General features: G+C 39.1%; 1 protein-coding gene across 8 annotated transcripts; it reads left to right on the top strand.

The window, feature by feature from the left end:
• The first annotated feature begins 3,408 nt into the window (after window positions 1-3,408).
• LOC103723788 (NAC domain-containing protein 82-like) lies at window positions 3,409-12,525 on the top strand. 8 transcript variants are annotated; one of them, XR_001880391.3, is made up of 8 exons: window positions 3,409-3,524; window positions 4,870-5,379; window positions 6,145-6,422; window positions 10,431-10,751; window positions 10,841-11,254; window positions 11,380-11,715; window positions 11,966-12,079; window positions 12,180-12,525. XR_001880391.3 is itself a non-coding variant. In XM_008814823.4 (7 exons), exons 3-7 carry the CDS (start codon window positions 5,220-5,222, stop codon window positions 11,413-11,415), a joined length of 1,209 nt encoding a protein of 402 aa, XP_008813045.2. In that variant the 5' UTR covers window positions 3,409-3,524; window positions 4,870-5,036; window positions 5,193-5,219; the 3' UTR covers window positions 11,416-12,476. The 8 variants fall into 8 exon arrangements, 4 of the variants coding, with proteins under 4 accessions (XP_008813045.2, XP_017702290.2, XP_038984248.1 ...); XR_001880390.3 differs by having other exon boundaries at window positions 11,966-12,525; XR_606702.3 differs by having other exon boundaries at window positions 11,950-12,525.
• Window positions 12,526-18,768: the final 6,243 nt, after the last annotated feature.

Here is an 18,768-nt window from a genome sequence, read left to right as displayed (position 1 = left end):
CCCCATGACATGGACATAAATCTTTCTACCATTTTCCATATTTGATTAGAACTTGCTTTTTTTCTCCATTTTCTTTAATTAATTGATAAGAAATTAGACTATTTGGGCTCTGAGTCGAGCTTGGCCTCCTAAACTTAGGCCAGACCCAAAGTTTCATTTAATTTAATCAGGTTGAGCTTAAGCAAGGTGGTCTGACCAAGCTTAGCCAATTTTCAATCCTAATCAGATCTAAAACCAAGAATATAAAAAAATTAAAGGAATCAATAAGGTAAGTAATAACTATAGAGAACCATTGGTTGGATTGGAGGATGTCAGATCCCTTTATTGATTAACTAAAATAGGATATCATCTATATAGCAAAGTTTTCATGCAACAGAGTAACATCTATATATGCTAAAAAAGCTTTCGGTTAATGATCTCTCGTTGTGTATATCTTGTTAGAAATTCGAAATGTTACTATAGCACAAAATTAGAGAGATTTGATTAATTATTTATGCGCACTTCATAGTTCATATACGATAAATATCTATTCACAAAAAATAAATCGTGCATCTATGTTTTCATAAGTTTCTTTGTTATGCTTCAATGCTTTTCGGTTGGTGATAAGTTTTCTGATGTTGAATTTGAAGAATCTAGAAAAATTTTATCATTTACATCCCATTGTTACCATATTGCATTCTGAAAGTCTCTTTTTTAGAGAAAAGAAGAGAGATCCATCCATATTAAAATTACATAGGTCCTAATACTTGGGATGCGCTATCCAATGCTCGTTTTGAAAACCTCTGGTTTTTAAGCAGGGCTTTTTGACCGCTGGGTCAAGTCTTAATTCACTTGCAACTACAATACAATTATAACACAAAGAGAGACAATTTAATCTAAACATCATCTTGCTATCTATCTTATTGTAAACATGATCCTTACCTCACATCGTTTATCGAATCTTGGATTTTAAAATGTAAGCATGCATGAGCTCGAAAATTAAACAATTCATTGAATGGAAAGGAATTTGAGTTATAAGTTGCAATTGGACGAGAAAAGCTATAAGCGTATAATAGTCTAGTGAAATCACTCTCTCTTTATTTGGTTTGATCGAAGGTTTCTATTATTTTAATAAAAAAGATTAGGCTTAGTGCACATCACATGATGATCTCTCCAATGAGGGAAATGGGAGCACAATTCCTTTCGCGTATCATTAAAAGCACAATATTCCATAAAGTTTGTAGCGGTAGTTGCTTATCATTCCTGTCACGCCCCCGCCTCTGCGAGGCACGTGACGCACCTAGTGCCCACATGGGGGCCACATGAGGGGGGAACATGGGGCTCCCCTGCCAGATATTGTCCGGTTCTGGGGCTTCACGCAAGCGTCCTTCACCCCTCTCCGATTTTGTTTTCCACCCAAAACGCGTCTGCAGGATTTGGAGACACCCACCTCATATGCCCAGGCTCTGGAACGAGTTTTTCCGATGTGGGACTATTGGGCCTCACACCCTTCCCACCATTGGACAAGAGCCGTCCTCGGCTCTGATACCAAATGTCACGCCCCCGCCTCTGCGAGGCACGTGAGGCACCTAGTGCCCACGTGGGGGCCACATGAGGGGGAACACGAGGCTCCCCTACCATATATTGTCCGGTTCTGGGGCTTCACGCAAACGTCTTTCACCCCTCTCCGATTTTGTTTTCCACCCAAAACGCGTCTGCAGGATTTGGAGATACCCGCCTCATATGCTCAGGCTCTGGAACGAGTCTTTCCGATGTGGGACTATTCAGGATCTCACCCAAAATGGCTAGCCGGAAGTTATTATTTGGATTCCTTGATTTTGTATAAGTACCCAAAATCTACCCAGCGAATAACCGATGTGGGACTAAACACACGTCCGCACGGATCCTCACAATTCCTAAAACGAAGCCATGATTATGGGGAAAGCCAGGTGTGGTAGATTACAACCGCTAACTTGCTATTAGGCGCATGCTTAAGCTAGAATGAAGTATGAAATAAATGGCACCTGCAAGTGGAGGCTGAGGGACGGACGAGGGGGGAGGAGGAAGAGACATAGAGATAGAGATAGAGAGAGAGAGAGAGAGAGAGAGAGAGAGAGAGAGAGAGAAGAGTGGGGGAGGGAGACGACACTATTTTGCACTTTTTGTGCCAATACGAGTTTACATGTTATAAGTTTAAGATTTTTAAAATAAAAATTTGAGTTTGCAAAGTCGTGATGAAGTGGGACTAATCTCAATAGTTACGTCCATTATTTTCATATTGAACATAACGTACCATATCGATATTGGATCAAGACTAAATATAGGAGATGTACTAAGTCTCAGTATGCCGAATCGACCGCCATACTAGTTATATGGATACTGCATAATCATAATATCATATGGGATTTGTTACTAAACGTGCATTTTGGTCACATCGCGCGCATAAGAGTAAGAAATTTCAAGTTTGGACCTTAGTACATTTCTTGGTATTGGAATTTACATAAGTAGATCTAGGTAGATTACCTTTTTCTTGCTCTTTTAAAAATAAATATTCACAAAATTATGCCCAAAATGTAGTATAAACCAAAAACTAAACCAACCTGTGACAACTATTGACGCGAGTACGCTTGGACTCGTCTCTTAAACTAGCATAATCCAAGTACATTTATAATGTCTCAGTTTCTGGAGTGAAGCTGAGGATTGTATGAGAGCGTATCACTTATGTAAAAAGTATATTGAGAGCTGACGGCATCCAACTTGAGGAGGATTCAGCGACAGTGGTTAGCTGGAAACAAATTCCGACGGAAACAAGTGACAAGCATCCGCTGTAGCTGGAAATCCGCAGGCAGGTGATGGGTTGTGCCGCCTTCCGAGTTAACTATATATATCAGGAGGCGATCAGGATGACTGACTAGATTCCTTCCTATGTGACTCACCATTTTACTCAGTTGTCTATAGGATAGACTTAAGGCTACTTTTTTCTTTTCCATCTCATTGTATTTACTAACTTATATGGATATACACATATTAGAATTGTATGAACTATCCATATTATTAAAACAAAAATAGCATAATCGAATGCCTCCGAGTATGATATCCGAAACCTCAATCACAAACCATGCCCAATGAGGCCTTAATAATTGGATACTCAACTCAAATGTCATTAGGCTGCTCCCTCCCAACCTACATGCTTGCCAACGTCCCAACACATTGCACCAACAGCTACAATTGACCAACGTCCCAACGCGATGCTCGGATAGCCACAATTTTATAGATTTGATGACGCAATGCATGACCTAGACTACTAGAAAAAAGTGGCACCAAACCAAAGGACTCGCCAATTTCCTTATTGTCGCCGGGCCAATCAGAGGACGAGGTGTGCTGCGAAAGCTTCGCCTTTAAGCGGGAAAGATACTGCATGCGTGTCCCTTAGTGCTCTGCTCTCTCTCTATATAAAGCCCCCTTCTCGCTTGTCTCTTTCCTTCTCCCATCCCTAGTTTTGCGCGACGGCTCGTCATTTCTCCATCGCCTCTGCTCTCTTCCGTGTAAGCTCTTGATCCCTAAATCTCCGTCATCTAGGGTTTCTATTAATTGCTTCGATCTATCTGCGATCTCTTCGATTTAGTTGAGTCTCTACGTGGATGAAGCGTTGATGACTCTAATCCTGAACTAGGGTTTTATAGCTGTGATTAGATCTAGGCTTTAATTTTCTGCGTGGTTTTTTGATAACTTGACTTATATTCTTAGGGAAATTTTGCGTTTTTGGGTCTATTTAGATCATAGGTAGATTATATAGCAAAATTTTAATTTGTTGTTTTTCAGAAATAAGTAGCGTGAGGTCTGCCTTAATCTATTGTTTTATGACTGTGATGATGTTCTATTTTCTCCGGTATTTGATGATTTAATTTTAATTAAGTTTTTTCTTCAGAAATCCTGTGTTTCTGTAGATCTATTTAGATCAGGGATAAATTGTATGTCAATATTTTTTTTTTAGCTTATCAACTGGTTGGATTCAACTTCTCTGTCTTCCTCACTTTTGCAAAATTGATTTTTTTTGGGGCATTTAATCAGATCTTAGGTCGTGATGATTCTTACCTGCGTCTTCTTTGCTCTTGTTATTTTTTTTTACTTTTTTTTTAAAGGCTTATGATCAGAAACTATATTTGATTCATATTCCTAGTGCTTTTGTTCATCAGATATACATACTTGCAGTGAATTTGTTTAGTTTCGTCTCTAGATTATAAAATTTTGATTTTTACTATTGAATTCTAAATTTTGCACACTGTGACTGATATGTAGTGGATTGTTGTTTGTTACACATGGTATATAGCACGTTATGTAATGGGGCATCATAATCCTGAGATGGAGTATCATCTATCGGCATTGGGACCTTTTGTTACTAAAAACTTAGTATTTGGTTAATGTTATGATTATATCCGAGCAGTCTCTTCACTGCTCGAGATTATGGACGAAGTCTGCCTACTGTCAGGAGCTCTTCACTGCTCCATGTTAGGCACAAGGGTTTACATTTTTTATCGTCCATCCTCTCACAGTGAGATGGATTCTCTTTTTTGGGTCATGCAGAACTAAATAATGATTTTTGTTATTAGTTAGATTTGACTCCATCTTATATGACCAAGCATCTCATTTTTCCGAAGTTATTATTGTTTAGTGCATTCTCTTGAGGATGTTCCTCTCCTCTTATCTTGTAGGATCTTTCTTATTACGCTTTTATATTTACACTACTCATGCTGGTGTTGTCATGTCTTGCATTCCTTTGCAGTTCTGTTTTGTGCTTTCCTTTTTGTTTTTATAGTTGACTGGCATAACGGGGTAGTGGAAAGCGGTCTAATTTTTGAACTTCTTGTAATGTTAAATTGCTGCATACAGGATTCTGCTTGCACCTCAAATGTCTTTTGACATCAGAAAGGATTACCCTTGGTTTCTTTGGTGTAACTTTTGGTTCATATGCCGTAGTCGGTTGTGGTGTTCTCCTCGTATATTGTTTCGGCACTGGACTTGATAGGCATAAAAGTTTTGTCTCGGCACTGGACTTGGTAGATATTCAAAGGGTTTGTGGATTTTTGGGTTATAATTTTCCAGTTTCGAGTTTAAAGAGGTTGCTATTGCAATAAATTTGAGGATAATTCTGATAAGTGCAGATATAATTTTTCTTGCTTTTGGACTAAGACCAAATTTGGATCTCATTTTAGTATTATAGAAAGGAAAGTTCTTCCATTATGATGGCCAAGACCTTGCTCCCACCGGGCTTCCGCTTTCATCCAACTGATGTTGAACTTGTTTGCTACTACTTGAAGAGAAAGGTAACAGGAAAGTCTTTTCGGCTTGAGGCTATTTCTGAAATCGAGCTGTACAAATTTGCTCCTTGGGAACTTCCAGGTAACCTCCTTTTCTTTTAGGGCACGTTTGGGAAGTCCCCGCCAGATTTGGCAGGATTGGAAGAGAGGGAGGTAGTGGGAGGGGGAGAGAAGAAGATCGTGGGAGTTGTGCTATTGATCCTGGCTGGATTAAAGGGAAAAAGACCTCATGAGGTCCTTTTTTTCTAATTCGGTGGGGATCAGGCACTGCAACCCCCTTGTCCTCTCCCTCTCCTGCTCTTGCTCCTGCTCCCTCCCTCTCTCCTTCTGCCACACTCTTCCTCTGCTCCAATCCCACTGGATCCAGCAGGAACTTCCCAAACTTTCCTTAGTATGCTTTTGATCTCTTTTGCACATTTTATCTTGAGAAATGTGTTATTCTTTTCTTAAAAAAATAAAAACAAATACTTTTGTTGTGATCATTCATTTTGTATCTTCTTTTTGTAATCATTGATCCAAGGAAAAGTTTTTCATTTGAACTTGCTATTGAAGATGTATACATATGTGTGTCTGTACACGCGCGCACACACCCCACCTGCAATTTTTTTTGAAACTTGAACATTATTTTCTTCAATTTTACTAGGATATCATTAAGCTAATGATGTTGTTCTAATAATGAATTTGAGATTCTTTTATGAAACTAATTGTTGATCATTTGAGGGACCATTTTTCCTCAAAATTTCTGATAAATATCCCATTTATCTTTCCATCAAAATTTGTGTCCCCCCTTTTCATTTTCCATGTTTCTTATCGGTTTTGTTTTTTTTTCTCCTTTATGTTTATGCAGACAAATCTTGTTTGCGAAGCAAAGATCTAGAGTGGTATTTCTTTTGCCCTCGAGATAGAAAATATCCCAATGGGTCTAGGACAAATCGTGCCACTGAAATTGGTTACTGGAAGACCACTGGAAAGGATAGAGCTATTATCCATAACTCTCATACTGTGGGAATGAAAAAGACTCTGATCTTCCATGTAGGCAAGGCACCACGAGGCGATAGGACTGATTGGGTGATGTACGAGTACAGGCTAGAGGACAAGGAATTGGTAGTTGCTGGATACTCACAAGTAAGGCTTATTTTCTTTACATATATGGACAACATGCTTATATTACTTTAAAAAAATCTGCAATGCTTTGAGGTTTGTGAATTTTGAGAGCCCCTCTTATTTTTCAATATTGTCTTCATGATAGATACTAAGCATGGAAACTGTTGCAAGAGTATTTTACTAGGCAAACAATGCTTCAGAGTGCATTTGCTAAAAATGCTGATGTTGTTATAGCCTTTAAGGATTAAATCCCTACTCTGTTTGCCTGTTTTTTGTAATAATAAGAAGGCTTTTGCATTACCCCCTGATGTTGTACCTTCTGACTCACTATCGCTTGCAAAGACACATGCAGAGACATTTGTCCTGGTATAGCATGCAATCAGTGCTTATTGTGTTTGGGTATGCAGATATTCGTAGAACTATTCAATTATTTCATATACTGAATATCATTTTCCTTTAGATGCATTTTAATGTCTATTTGCATTTTAATAATTAAAGAAGAAAGTGGATATTCATTTCTGGGTACGCAACTTGCATGTTCTTCTAGACAGTGTTCAGTACGCTATATGAATGAAGTACTCTTGTGGAGGCCATGTCAGTGAATGGTTATATGATGCATGTCAGAGGTTCCTTTACACGATCTTACCTCCAATTACTCAAAAATCATGGATATATTTGTTTGAGCTCAGGTGGCAAAGTATTCTTTCATCAACCATCCTTTTGTTTTGGAGGCCTGGTCATATGTTTGCATGGGCATGGCTGGGTTTGAGAGCCAGCGGGGTGGGAGTGGGGCTTTAGTGCATCTTCTTGTGTTTGTGACTTTCTATTCATAACGACTTATGGATTACATGCTGTGAGGTTATATATGGAAATTTTTCCTGCTGTATAATCTTCTCTTGGATGAGCTGTTGTTTATCTGCGATGGCCTTTCTTCATTATCTACATTGTTGGCAAAAGTAGGGGGTTTTAAACATTATCAAGTTTCTTGTGGTTGTATACTGTAGGGAGGGTTTGCTATATATAATTAGCTATTATGAACATCAACAGCTCATGTTAAGGCTATACATTAAATGCTAATCTGGTGTTGGCTATGTTGTTAATATATCCAACCTCTTGTCAATGATGACTTAAGAAATTCCAGAATATTGTCATTTGGCATGGCTTTGTGTTATACAGTGCATTTTCTTGTTGAATTTGGGGATCTGGAATAAAAAAGAAAGAGGTACTGCAGAGGAGCATAATTAACTCTCACATTGACCCTATTGGACTAATTGGTGAATGCATCGTATGATCACATCAATAGGTTGAGCATTACGTGGAACAACATTACATGGATAAGTTGACCATTTTTTGGTAGTAAATTCATGATTTGTAATGTTTTGTATTGCTTATTCGATACCATCTGTTATTAATGGCAGATTATGGATTGGACACATAAATCGATCAAATGCTAATTTTTAAGAGCCTTCTGTGCCGTGAGAATATTTAAGAGTATCCAAGACTCAGTAAGACAAAAAAAAACCTGTAATTCCTTTCAAATTTAGATTTGTTTACAATATACATAATCTTAGATGGTAGAAAACACTTGATATCTTGTAGATGCTCCCTCACACCCAGTTTTGCAAGTGTCTCTGTTCTTGCTGTATGCATCTCTCTTTCTTCATGTATTCTAATGTGGATAGCTGTGCACTTGTATCATCTGTTTATTATTGTATACTAAATTTGAAAGAAATTATATTGAGAAGTATGGAGTTGTAGATGCATCCATCTACGTCAGGGGGCCTAGATATGTAACCGCTCAAGATATCATCAGATAAGGTTTCTTTGCTGACAACATCTAAAGATTTTGAATATGCAAATTATAATGGTGCACATTATCCCATCTAGAGCAATATGATGTTTTTCTTAGCCACAACCTTCTTTGTAAGACTACGTCCTGTGCTTAGATAATGACATCTTTGGATTGAGTAATATTGTGCTCAATGTCAAAAGCCTGACAGACTCCAATATTAAGTCCAATATTAGCACCCGTCGCCTGACAGTCGTGATCATCAGTTATACCAGAATTGAGATGAGGTTCTCTGACATGATAGAAAACAAGCTGAGCTGGAATTTTATGTAGGACACCAAAAGAAGTAGGTCAATCATAACTTATTGTTTGTTCTATTGTTACGTAAAGTATTGACTGAAGACAATTTGGAGATGGGGTTCATTGATCTCAGTTATGTTATAATATCAAGTTACAATTTAAGGAAGATAATCATTGGAAAATAATTATCTATAATTCCTCTCCTTTTGATCCTCTGCAACAAGTCAAGATCGCAATGGCAAAGCATCTCCATATTGTTAATGGGGCTGCCAATAATGTAGGTTTTTAAAAGCACTAAAGAAGTTACTAGCTTATTGAAAGAGTGATTAAATCTTCAAAATACATGTGGTAAAATTGGAAATACCAATGACCTGTAGAAAGATTTTGTTTGGTTTATGTGGTGCTCGTAGCTGTTTTAATGTCCGGTTACATGTTTAAACCCTAGAGATCTCATACTTGTCTCTTTCATGAGAGTTGGGTATGGTGTAGTAGACTGCACGGGTATTCTTACAGTCCAATTGTTGGCTGTGTCATTCCCATCTTGGTTTGATTGGTTCTGGTAGATTCCAAGCTTGTCTTGCAGTTGTTCTGGCTAGTGGACTTGTAGTGTGGGGCTGACCCACGAGCACTCCTTTATGTTCTGTTTCTCTTGAGACTACTATTAACTTTTATAATTTCTTATCAGAAAAGCAATAGATACTGCTGGTGTTCTGTTATTGTTTCTTTCAGGAATTTGAAATACTTGTAATATGTCTCCCAGCAATGGGCGGACTAAGAGATATACAAGGTTTATGGAATATAGTCAGTGGACCAAACATCTTCAGGTGTATCCTAGTGATTTGATTGCTCTATTTGCCATTAAATGATATGAGAATTTTAGAACTTAGAATTAATCTTTGATGAGATATATCCAATTGATGTGAAATCTGTAATGTTTAGAATTTACTAATAAATGTGCCAAGAGATACCTTGATGTGATTGTTTCTGTTATAGTTGATCAATACAGGAGAGGACGTAAACAATGGTAATAACAAGGACTGAGCAAGGTGGATGAAGTGCATAGTAGATTCTTGTATGATAATGACATTCCTTCTAGAGTCATGGAAAAATCCTGTAGGCAGTTGTAATGGCCAGAGCAAGATTCCAGGCTATCAAGGTAAAGCAAAAATGCTGAAACAAATGCTGGGGAAAAGGACTGATTATATTCAAGCAAGATACGCCATACTGTAGTGAACCGGACGGTACGAGGCATACAGTACCGAATAGGTACATGGTATGGAGGGTATAACGACGCTCGGTATGCTGAACTGGCCTCATACCGGGCGTACTGACACAATAACAGAATGGCGCCGGTAGGGGGTACAATATCGAGATGGTGTACCTTGTTCAAGGAAGCATAGGAATTGAAATGATGGAGAGCTGATTGATTTGGTTTGAATAAAATGAAAGAAGGTTTGATGGGTCTGGCAATGATAAGATCCATGTCTGTGTCAAAAGCGAGGATCCAAGTCCCGCTGGGATGGCAGGACAATGGGATGGGGCACTGTTGTTCTAGCATCCCATTCGGTGTGTCTGAGATATCTCCCATCCCAAGTGTTGGGATAGGACAGGATGGCGGAACAGCCCATTCCACAGAAAACTGGGACATTAGCCCGTTTCATGGGATTTGAGTCATTGGTCAAAAGGTCTTGAAGAATGGGCATATGAGATAACCTAAAGGAGTTTGGTAAATTTGTGAGAGAATTTTTGTCAAGCCTCAAGTTGGCATGCCAAAGCTGCTTTTCCATGTGTTGCATTTTATTTTGACTGTGATGTTTGTGTTTGTATTGTTGCTTGTTCATACCAATTGTTTTTTATTGGAAGATTTCATCAGTTTGCCATACTATATTTTGGATATGTTTATTGTGAGCTGAGTTTATGTTTTTGCTCTACTGTTGCAGGGCATGTATGTCCTCTGCAAGATCTTCCAAAAAAGTGGTCCAGGTCCTAAAATTGGTGAACAGTATGGTGCCCCATTCAATGAAGAGGATTGGGAAGATGACGCAATTGTTGAGAATGCCTTTTTGTATCCTGCACCTACTCCCAAACCATTGGATGATCAGCCTGTCTTGTTGGAGCCTATTTGCCAACAATCTGTAGCTTCTGGTGTTTGCGAGGTGTCTTCTACTCCTGATCTTCCAGATGCTAATGGAATGCTATTAGAGCAGCTCGCAGAGTTTCTCAATGACTCTCCGCTCCATTCAGAAAATGCCCATGACAAGGTACTCCTGGTTTATTTTTACTGATTGTTTTATTGTAGTTGCACCATTATTTATGGAATATTTAACTCTTTTGTTGGGTTGTCCAACAGATATCTAGTTCAGCTGTTCTGGATAAACATATCAATGAAGTCTCTGGTGTAGAAACAGGAATATATGATGAACTGGAGGACCTGTCTGCTGAGGCAGTAATAAATGACAATTTCAATTTCTCTGGCACCACGAACAGGGAATACGAGTTGCAGCCTATGCTATCAGAACTCGGCAGTGAACAATATGTGGAGCTGGATGATTTTTGCTTTCTCCAGGAAAGTGATCCCTCTGACTTTGTTATGCTGGATGATCTGTTTGAGCAGTATCCACTGGTCGAAAATCCAGGTTCCCTGAATTTGAATAACATGCATGATGATACCTTTTCCATTGGTAGTGTCACTACTGCTGTCATGAATGATCCTCTTTCAGTGGGAACTGATATGGTTGGCGATGAATCGACACTGTTTTTAGAGGTATATATTTACACTTCTTTATCTATTGTCTTGGCATTTGCCTTTCCCATGTGCTTTCTTATTAAAATATTTTTATTTTCATACTCACAGTAACCAATTGTTATTGTTTCTTATATATTTATTAGTTGGAAGATCTGAGATCTCTGCCGTCCTGTTTGTGAAGCGGAAGATGATGAAACTATTTATCTCTTGCAAGAATCACTTGGAGCTAGTCAAATGAATCATCAAGTCCAGTACCATAATAATTTTTGTAGCTGATTATGCTTATCTCAGATGAGAAAACAAATCAAGAAAGTAAATAGGAGTTCAAAGAATGCAGTTGAGATTATAACAAAGGGCGATTTCAGCTTGTGCCCTCATCAGTAGAAAAGCAATGTGTGGTTCTCTTTGCATCCTCTGCAGGCTCTGCGACCCATCTCAGGTGGCTGATCGCTTGATTGATTCAAATATCTCCATGAAGGGTACATTTTTCTTACCTCGTTTTGCCACACATGGATTCCTAAAAAATTGACAATCTCTTATTTGTCTCATGTCCTATTAAGTCTAGAGTCAGCTTGATTATCTGTTGTTACATCTAGGAGTTGCTGGTAATGGGGACTTGAAACCTTCTCTATCAGCAACTGTACTATGTTTGCTGTTAATAATTATGAGTGATCGGTGTTTTGTAAACCTATGGAGTGGATCTTTATGTGCAGTTCCAACAATTTTTAGGTCTCTTGATGCCTCTCGTTGTCGTGAAAGTCAGCTTCATGGATGGATGAAGATGCAATGGACAAACAGTTGTGGTTTTCGACATGGTTTCCTAATCATCATTATATATTTCAGGTTATTATACTATTGAAAAGAAGGAAATTACAATTGATGTACATTTGTTGATCGAAAGTTTCCGCTAATCATTATTGTCTAAGTTTATTACTGCTATTAGGAGCAAGGAAGACCTAATCCACGACTTTGCTGATCAAGAATTTCCGCTATGCTTACTCTTCATAGCCGACTGTTGGACCGTGAGTGAAGGGCGTATCCAATTCGTAGCGAGGAAAGCGGCTTGGAGGTTAAGAACAAGAGTGAGGGCTGGGATTTCTCTTTTTATACTACTGCCAATGAGTTTATCATTCTGTAGTGCTTTTGCTTTCTTCTCAACAGATAAAGTCCCATCCATCTTGACAAAGTTAGATGATAGGTGGTCTGATTTGATATCGTCTGCCCCCTCCTTTCCATCCAAGTTGTGGTTAAACTCTCATTTATCACAGTTTTTATGATTTGGTGGTGTATCGCTAAGAGCTGATTGGCACCCATGTATCCATATGAGAGATCTAGGTTCGAATCTGCATGCATTTGCGGATTGTTCTTAGGCGACCAATTAAGAAACGCGCATAGGCGTCGTTGTTGGTTCGACTGCTTTGGGAGAGTTGGACTTTGGTCTGCCGCAACTGGCCCTAAACCAACGCGTTTGGTGCTGCCAAGGGCGTGGAACATCCTCTCGGTCCGCGCAAGGCAGCGGCAATCGTTCCAATTTCCTACGCGGGACTCAAGAATGGGATGAGCAGTGTTACGACGAGAAATCTTTCAGCAGCAAAAAAAAAAAAAAAAAAAAAAAAAAAACTGCTCCACCATTTTCCTAATGTGTTGGCTGACTATAGTTGATACTGAGGCAGTGGAGGAGTTACGGGTGAGCGATTTTCTAGCTCCGGAAGAGTCAGCGTGGGATGATGCTAGACTACGACGGTTGTTTGGACTACACCTAGCTGAGAGGATCCGGTCTCTTTCGATACCAGAATATAGAGGGCCAGATGTCAGGGTTTGAGGCACCTTTTGCAGGACCAGTGTTAGATTGGGAGACCTTTCTTGTGTTATCCAACGGGAGCATGAGCCAGGGCGGGACTGCATTTGGATTTAGAGGTCGGGGCTTCACCTGAGGGCTGCACTCTTCTTATGGAAAGTGACGTGGGACCGCCTTCCGACGAGAGCAGTGCTGAGTAGGCGTGGTTGGAGGATCCCCGCGGAGTGCGGGACATGTGGTGCTAAGGAGTTGGTAAGCCACATGCTATTCCAATGTACATGGGCAAGATTGGCGTGGCAGTGGACAGGGATCCCACAGAAGGCATGGAGTAGGAGGCTTTAGTTTCTATAGGTGATACGGCAGTGGTTGGTCCGCCCTCGGACATGTCAGAAGGCCATCAGAGCGACTTGCACAGCACATCAGATCTGGTTGGCAAGGAACGCCCGCACCTTCGGCGAGCGCAAGGTGTCACGAGGTTTGTTACAGAGTTCGCTCGAGTACAGACGATGGAGATCAGGCTCACTCTCTTCAGATGGACTTTTGATAGCTTAGGACACCTGAGATTCCCTCTCTGCTCAGACAACTACTCAGATGGTACTCTTCACCTGGGAACCCCCACCCCCAAGTTTTCTCAAGGTTAACTTCGACGGATCGGTACTGGAAGGAGGCGCGCAAGGTGGTGCGAGCTTTGTTATACGGAACCCGCACTCCATGGTGGTGGCAGCGGGTGGCTGCCAGTTGTTTGGCGCGTCGGTTCCAGAGATAGAGCTGCGAGCCGCTTGGGCTGGTCTTCGACATGCGCGGCAGGTTCTGCAGGCCAGCTCGATCATTCTAAAGGGCGATTCGGCCATGGTTATCCGGTGGATCCAGAAGGGGCCGAGAGGCGAGAGCACAGACCATCTCCTGATCCGGAATATAGGGATGATGAGGAGGGATGTGGTGGCCTTCCAGGCCAAACATGTATTTAGAGAAGCCAATGGGGCGACTGACTGGGTGGCTGCCTATGCGACTGACCATTCAGGGTACATCCTCTGGGCGGGGGAGGGAGAGCTATCACTGGCACTCCGCGAATTAGTGTTTTTTGATTTTATTGGGTGTATTCGTACACGTATTGTATGAAGAACCCGTTTTCAACAAAAAAAGAAAAAAGTCCCTCCACACGAGTCAAAGGCAAAGAGAGGAAGGGAAAAAGAGAGTGAGAAATGCCTAAAAGAAGGGGGGAAAAAAGGAACAAGGAGACTCCATCCTCCTTTTTTTCCTCCCCCTCTCTCTATCTCTACTCTCCCCTTCTCAAAAATATTCCAACGCCAAATACTAGGCTTGGCATAGTGAAGGTGAGCAACACGTCGACGACGTCAAACCTGAACGTAGCGATCGTGAAGGTGACGCAGCACAACTAGTTCCCGGCAGAGGAGGAGCACAACCGGGAGATCTTCAACCTGAAATCTTACTTTCAAACCCATGTCATTGCATACGTCTTGTAGTTGTCCCGCCAGCTAGGCAAGACCAAGAGCTGGACGGTGGCCCTCAAAACCCTCATCCTTGTCCACCACCGCTTACAAACATCGCATGTTGTAAGATGAACTCTACAAATATGCAGAACTACCTAACAAAAAAATCTATTTATTTCATAATAATTTCGACTCAATAATAAAATAATCTTAAATCTTCAAAATTTAGATCCACTAAATGCTCCATATAATTTAAAAGCGCTCTCCTAAGTCCCACAACCATTCATGGATCAAAATCTAAAAAAGAGAAAAAAAATAATGAGCTACACTGCCTTAATAAACAACATAACACTTCGAAGAGCACAAATAATAAATCAAATATAATAACATATTATTAATTAACCAAAATTTTATTCTTACCAAATATAAGAGAATAATATTCAATATTTGCCTATGATTATGTAACCTAATGGTATGAGTAAGATAGAAAATAACAAATAATGATGTTCAAATACCATTATTGTAATCATCGGTGCTGCAGTGTCAAAACTAGTCTTTCAAATTACAAATCAACAGGACCAATGTATAATCTCCGTTGGCTGGGCCACATCACAGTCATGCCGAATATACACAGAAGCATTTTCATAAGTTTCTAAGTCAAATTTTCCAAATTTATTACTCAAAATAGATCATATACCCAAATTAACTTATTTACAAGAATATCTGCTTTAGAGATAACATGTAACATGCTTGATGACTTAATTCTACCGTATGTTAAAATGATTGAAACTATCTTATCAAGCAATATAAACTATAATTTCGCATGGTTTCTTAGAAAACACACTAAAAAACATTAAATCACTTACCTCGCAGATTCTAATACCCAGATAAATCTAATCACCTTACCATGATTATTTGGGTGTATTAATCCAAAACCACGCTCATGTATTGAATCATGCCATGCTAATATTTTAAAATAATTCCTAAAAATTCTCTAAAATTTCAAAATTCCAATTTCTAACTAATGACCATTATAATATGGAAATCACCACTATTATAGTAAAGAGATTACCAACCTTGCCCCGTTTGCATCTAGAAAGCAACAAAAGGCTGCATGGTGGGGGCGCCATAGGACAATATCTAAGAGATACAGCAGATGGAATAGCAACATACTTGAAGTATTGGCACTCAACCATGGCTTCCAAGACCTCGACAACTTCTTACATGGAAGAGGAAAGAGCAAGATTGGTGGTGCCCAACCTTACTCTCTCGCAAGAAACAGCAAGAGTAAGAAGAACAGCTTGTCCTGAAACTAAGAGTGGACTTCAGATATTGGTCTAAGATTTCAAGTCTGCGGTCTTTTGTTTTAGTGAATATCTTTGGAACGGAGGAGATAATATAGGATAGAATAGATAATAGAAAGAGGAAGAAAGATGGGAAGCTGAGGCGGTGGGAAGGAAGAGGAGAGAGAGAGAGAGAGAGAGAGAGACTGTACGAAGCCTCAGTTGATCGTAAGGGGACTCTTCTAGTGTGACATGAATATTCTTCAGTTTTTATACGAAGTGTCCCTATGACCTGTTTACTCTATGCCCTTCTTGAAGTGGACTCTTCTAGTATGACATCCTTAGGTCATGGCCCAGTAGTGGTCTCGAGCATTGGAGAGAGTAAAGATGGGCATCGGGCCGTGCCAGGCCCCACCTGGCCTGTTACTAGACGGGAGGTGCCGGGCACGGCCTGCTTAACCTAAAGGCTAAGCTTGGCACGGCCCTAGGCCCGTGGGGTGGCGGGCCATGCCGGGCCTGGCACGGGCCATGCCGGGCCCGGCACGGGCCATGCCGGGCACGAGGCGGGCGGTGCCTAGCACGGCCCGTCGATCCAAAGAAAATAGCCGTTATGGATGGCCCATAATGGCTATTTTTTTGGCCCATTTTTACCCATTTTGCCCCTCCCAACAGCCATAAAACGGCTAATTTGAGGGTATTTTGGGGGGAAAAATTGGAGTCCTATAAATACCCTGTTCCGGGCTGGCCCGCGGGCCGTGCCGTGTTTGGCCCACGAATCGTGCCAGCCCATGCCCTTATGGGCCGTGCCGGGCTCGGCTCGCAGGCCAGAAATCCTTAACCCAGCCCGGCCCCCTTTTATGAACCGTGCCTAGCACGGCCCGTTACTGTGCCGAGCCATGGGCGGCCCGGCCTAATGCCCACCTCTAGGAGAGAGAATAACGGGGTTTGATTTGTGAGTTTATAACTTTTATTATTTAATAAAACTTTTAAAATTTTAGCTTTTATAAGTTTCCCCTAAATATTTTTGTATTTGGTGTTTGTTCATGGTGGTCTTGAGAACTAATGATTCTCCTATGTAGAATCATGTCGTTTAGGATATTGCAGTTGCTAGCCAATTCTAGATGAATCTGGATTTGGATGAATACAAATACCTCTTTAATTGGGTAACATAAAAAAGGTACCGTATTAGATAGAAAGGGGCTGGAAATTATCCTCCCATATCTGGTTCAGATGGGATAATAATTTTTCTAATCCGGATAATGATGACAAGTTTTGCGACATCAAAAAGCCACCTATGTACCCCCACGGAAGGAATCAAACCAAGAGCCTTCCCACCATCAAACAAATACACGACCACTGTGGCTGCATCTAAGAGTAGCAATCGAATCAGATCGGATCGGATATAAGTCAGGTTGGATGCAGTTTAGGTCAGTCAACCCAACTTAACCTATTTATCAGTTAAGTCAAAAATTCAGATTTGAACCAATCATTAAATGGGTCAAAATGGGTCAAACATGGAAAGGTCTAAATTGAAATCTAATCCGTTTGATAAACGAATCTAAATTGGTTGATCCGTTTATAATCCAATCCCATTTATATCAAACCCGAACATACTCAAACATGCTTATAATAAGTCATTTGTAGGTCAGGTTAATGGATCGGATCATAAATTATCATCTCTAGTAACTACAACAAAAAAATTATTAGTGTCATAAAATTTGATGACAAAAGAAATTCAACACTAAAATATAATTTTGTTGACAAAAATTAGCTTTCATCAATCTACTAAAGTTAACAATTTTTTCATGATGAAATATATTTTTATTGAAAAATTATGTCACGAAACATCTAGCACCAACTTATGATATGCAGAGAGAATTTTTTTCTGTCAACCTTTACGATATCATAATAAAATTTATTGTCACTAAAAATTCATTAATTTTATGAAAAAATATATTGGGTCTCCTAAAATTTTTGCTTCTGATGACTTAAATATCTCATCACCAATTATTATTTTATTTACAAAAACTAGAAATTATCTATGATTGCTTTTATAATAAAAATAATAGCTTTACCAAGCATTTGGCACCAATTCCTACCATATGGAGGGGGATTTTTTATGACAATCATTATTATATCTAGACAAACTTTATCATTAATAAGAATTCATAAATTTTATGATGAAATTCTTCAATCACTAAATTAATATACTGTTGGTCACCAAAATTTCTCATCATCTATTCTTGTTTTATTTTCAAAAAAACGAAATTAACTATGGCTATTGTTTGTGATAAAAATAATAGCATTATCAATGATTGAGATTTTCATGACAATGGTAAGATTTTGTCACCAAACTATTACTAGTAATTTTTAGTGATGAAAATTATTTTCATAGCAAATTTTGTCATCACAAGGATGGTGTCAATTTCGCATAGTTCTTAAAAAATATTATAAAGATTATTATTATACTATGATGAAAAATTATTGTCACTAACGACTCATACAATTCTTGATGAAAGCTATTATATCACTAAATATTACTACAATTATCACTTCAAAGATATAGAAATTAATTATTTGCAACTATTGTTGGTGACAATAGCATTTCATCGCCAATAATTGTAATTTTGTTGATGAAAACTAAGGCTTGTCATCAAATTATTGTTAGTGAATTTTTAGTAATGAAATTATATTCATGAAAAAAATTTATTGCCATAAATATGGTAACAAAAATTATGGAACTAGATAATAGTCTAAGATATAATTATTAAACTTGCATAGATTTTATTTGACCAAGGATTTGGATCACTAATCCAACCAAATTTGAATTAAAAATATATTAGAAATTAAATTATTTAAAGTATTAAAAGATTTCTATATTAAATACTATTATTATTTTTAGTTATAGTATGAATAAAAAGGATCATGAAATATCTATTTTTAAAGAATACAAAAATTGAAATATGTGAAAGTATTGATGCTTGTAAATATTTCGAACAA

The sequence above is a fragment of the Phoenix dactylifera genome, chromosome 7 (genome assembly GCF_009389715.1).
Source record: "Phoenix dactylifera cultivar Barhee BC4 chromosome 7, palm_55x_up_171113_PBpolish2nd_filt_p, whole genome shotgun sequence".
NCBI classification, from domain to species: Eukaryota; Viridiplantae; Streptophyta; class Magnoliopsida; order Arecales; family Arecaceae; genus Phoenix; species Phoenix dactylifera.
The sequence above is the reverse complement of the archived record's forward strand: the minus strand, read 5'-3'. Positions and strand labels throughout refer to the sequence as shown.

What these genes read in the sequence shown, in the direction of transcription:
- LOC103723788 (XM_008814823.4), top strand. Translation starts at nt 5,220, where the DNA reads ATGATGGCCAAGACCTTGCTCCCACCGGGCTTCCGCTTTCATCCAACT. An exon ending in TAGTTGCTGGATACTCACAA is followed by an intron (nt 6,423 to 10,430) that starts GTAAGGCTTATT and finishes CTACTGTTGCAG; the next exon opens with GGCATGTATGTCCTCTGCAA. An exon ending in CAGAAAATGCCCATGACAAG is followed by an intron (nt 10,752 to 10,840) that starts GTACTCCTGGTT and finishes GTTGTCCAACAG; the next exon opens with ATATCTAGTTCAGCTGTTCT.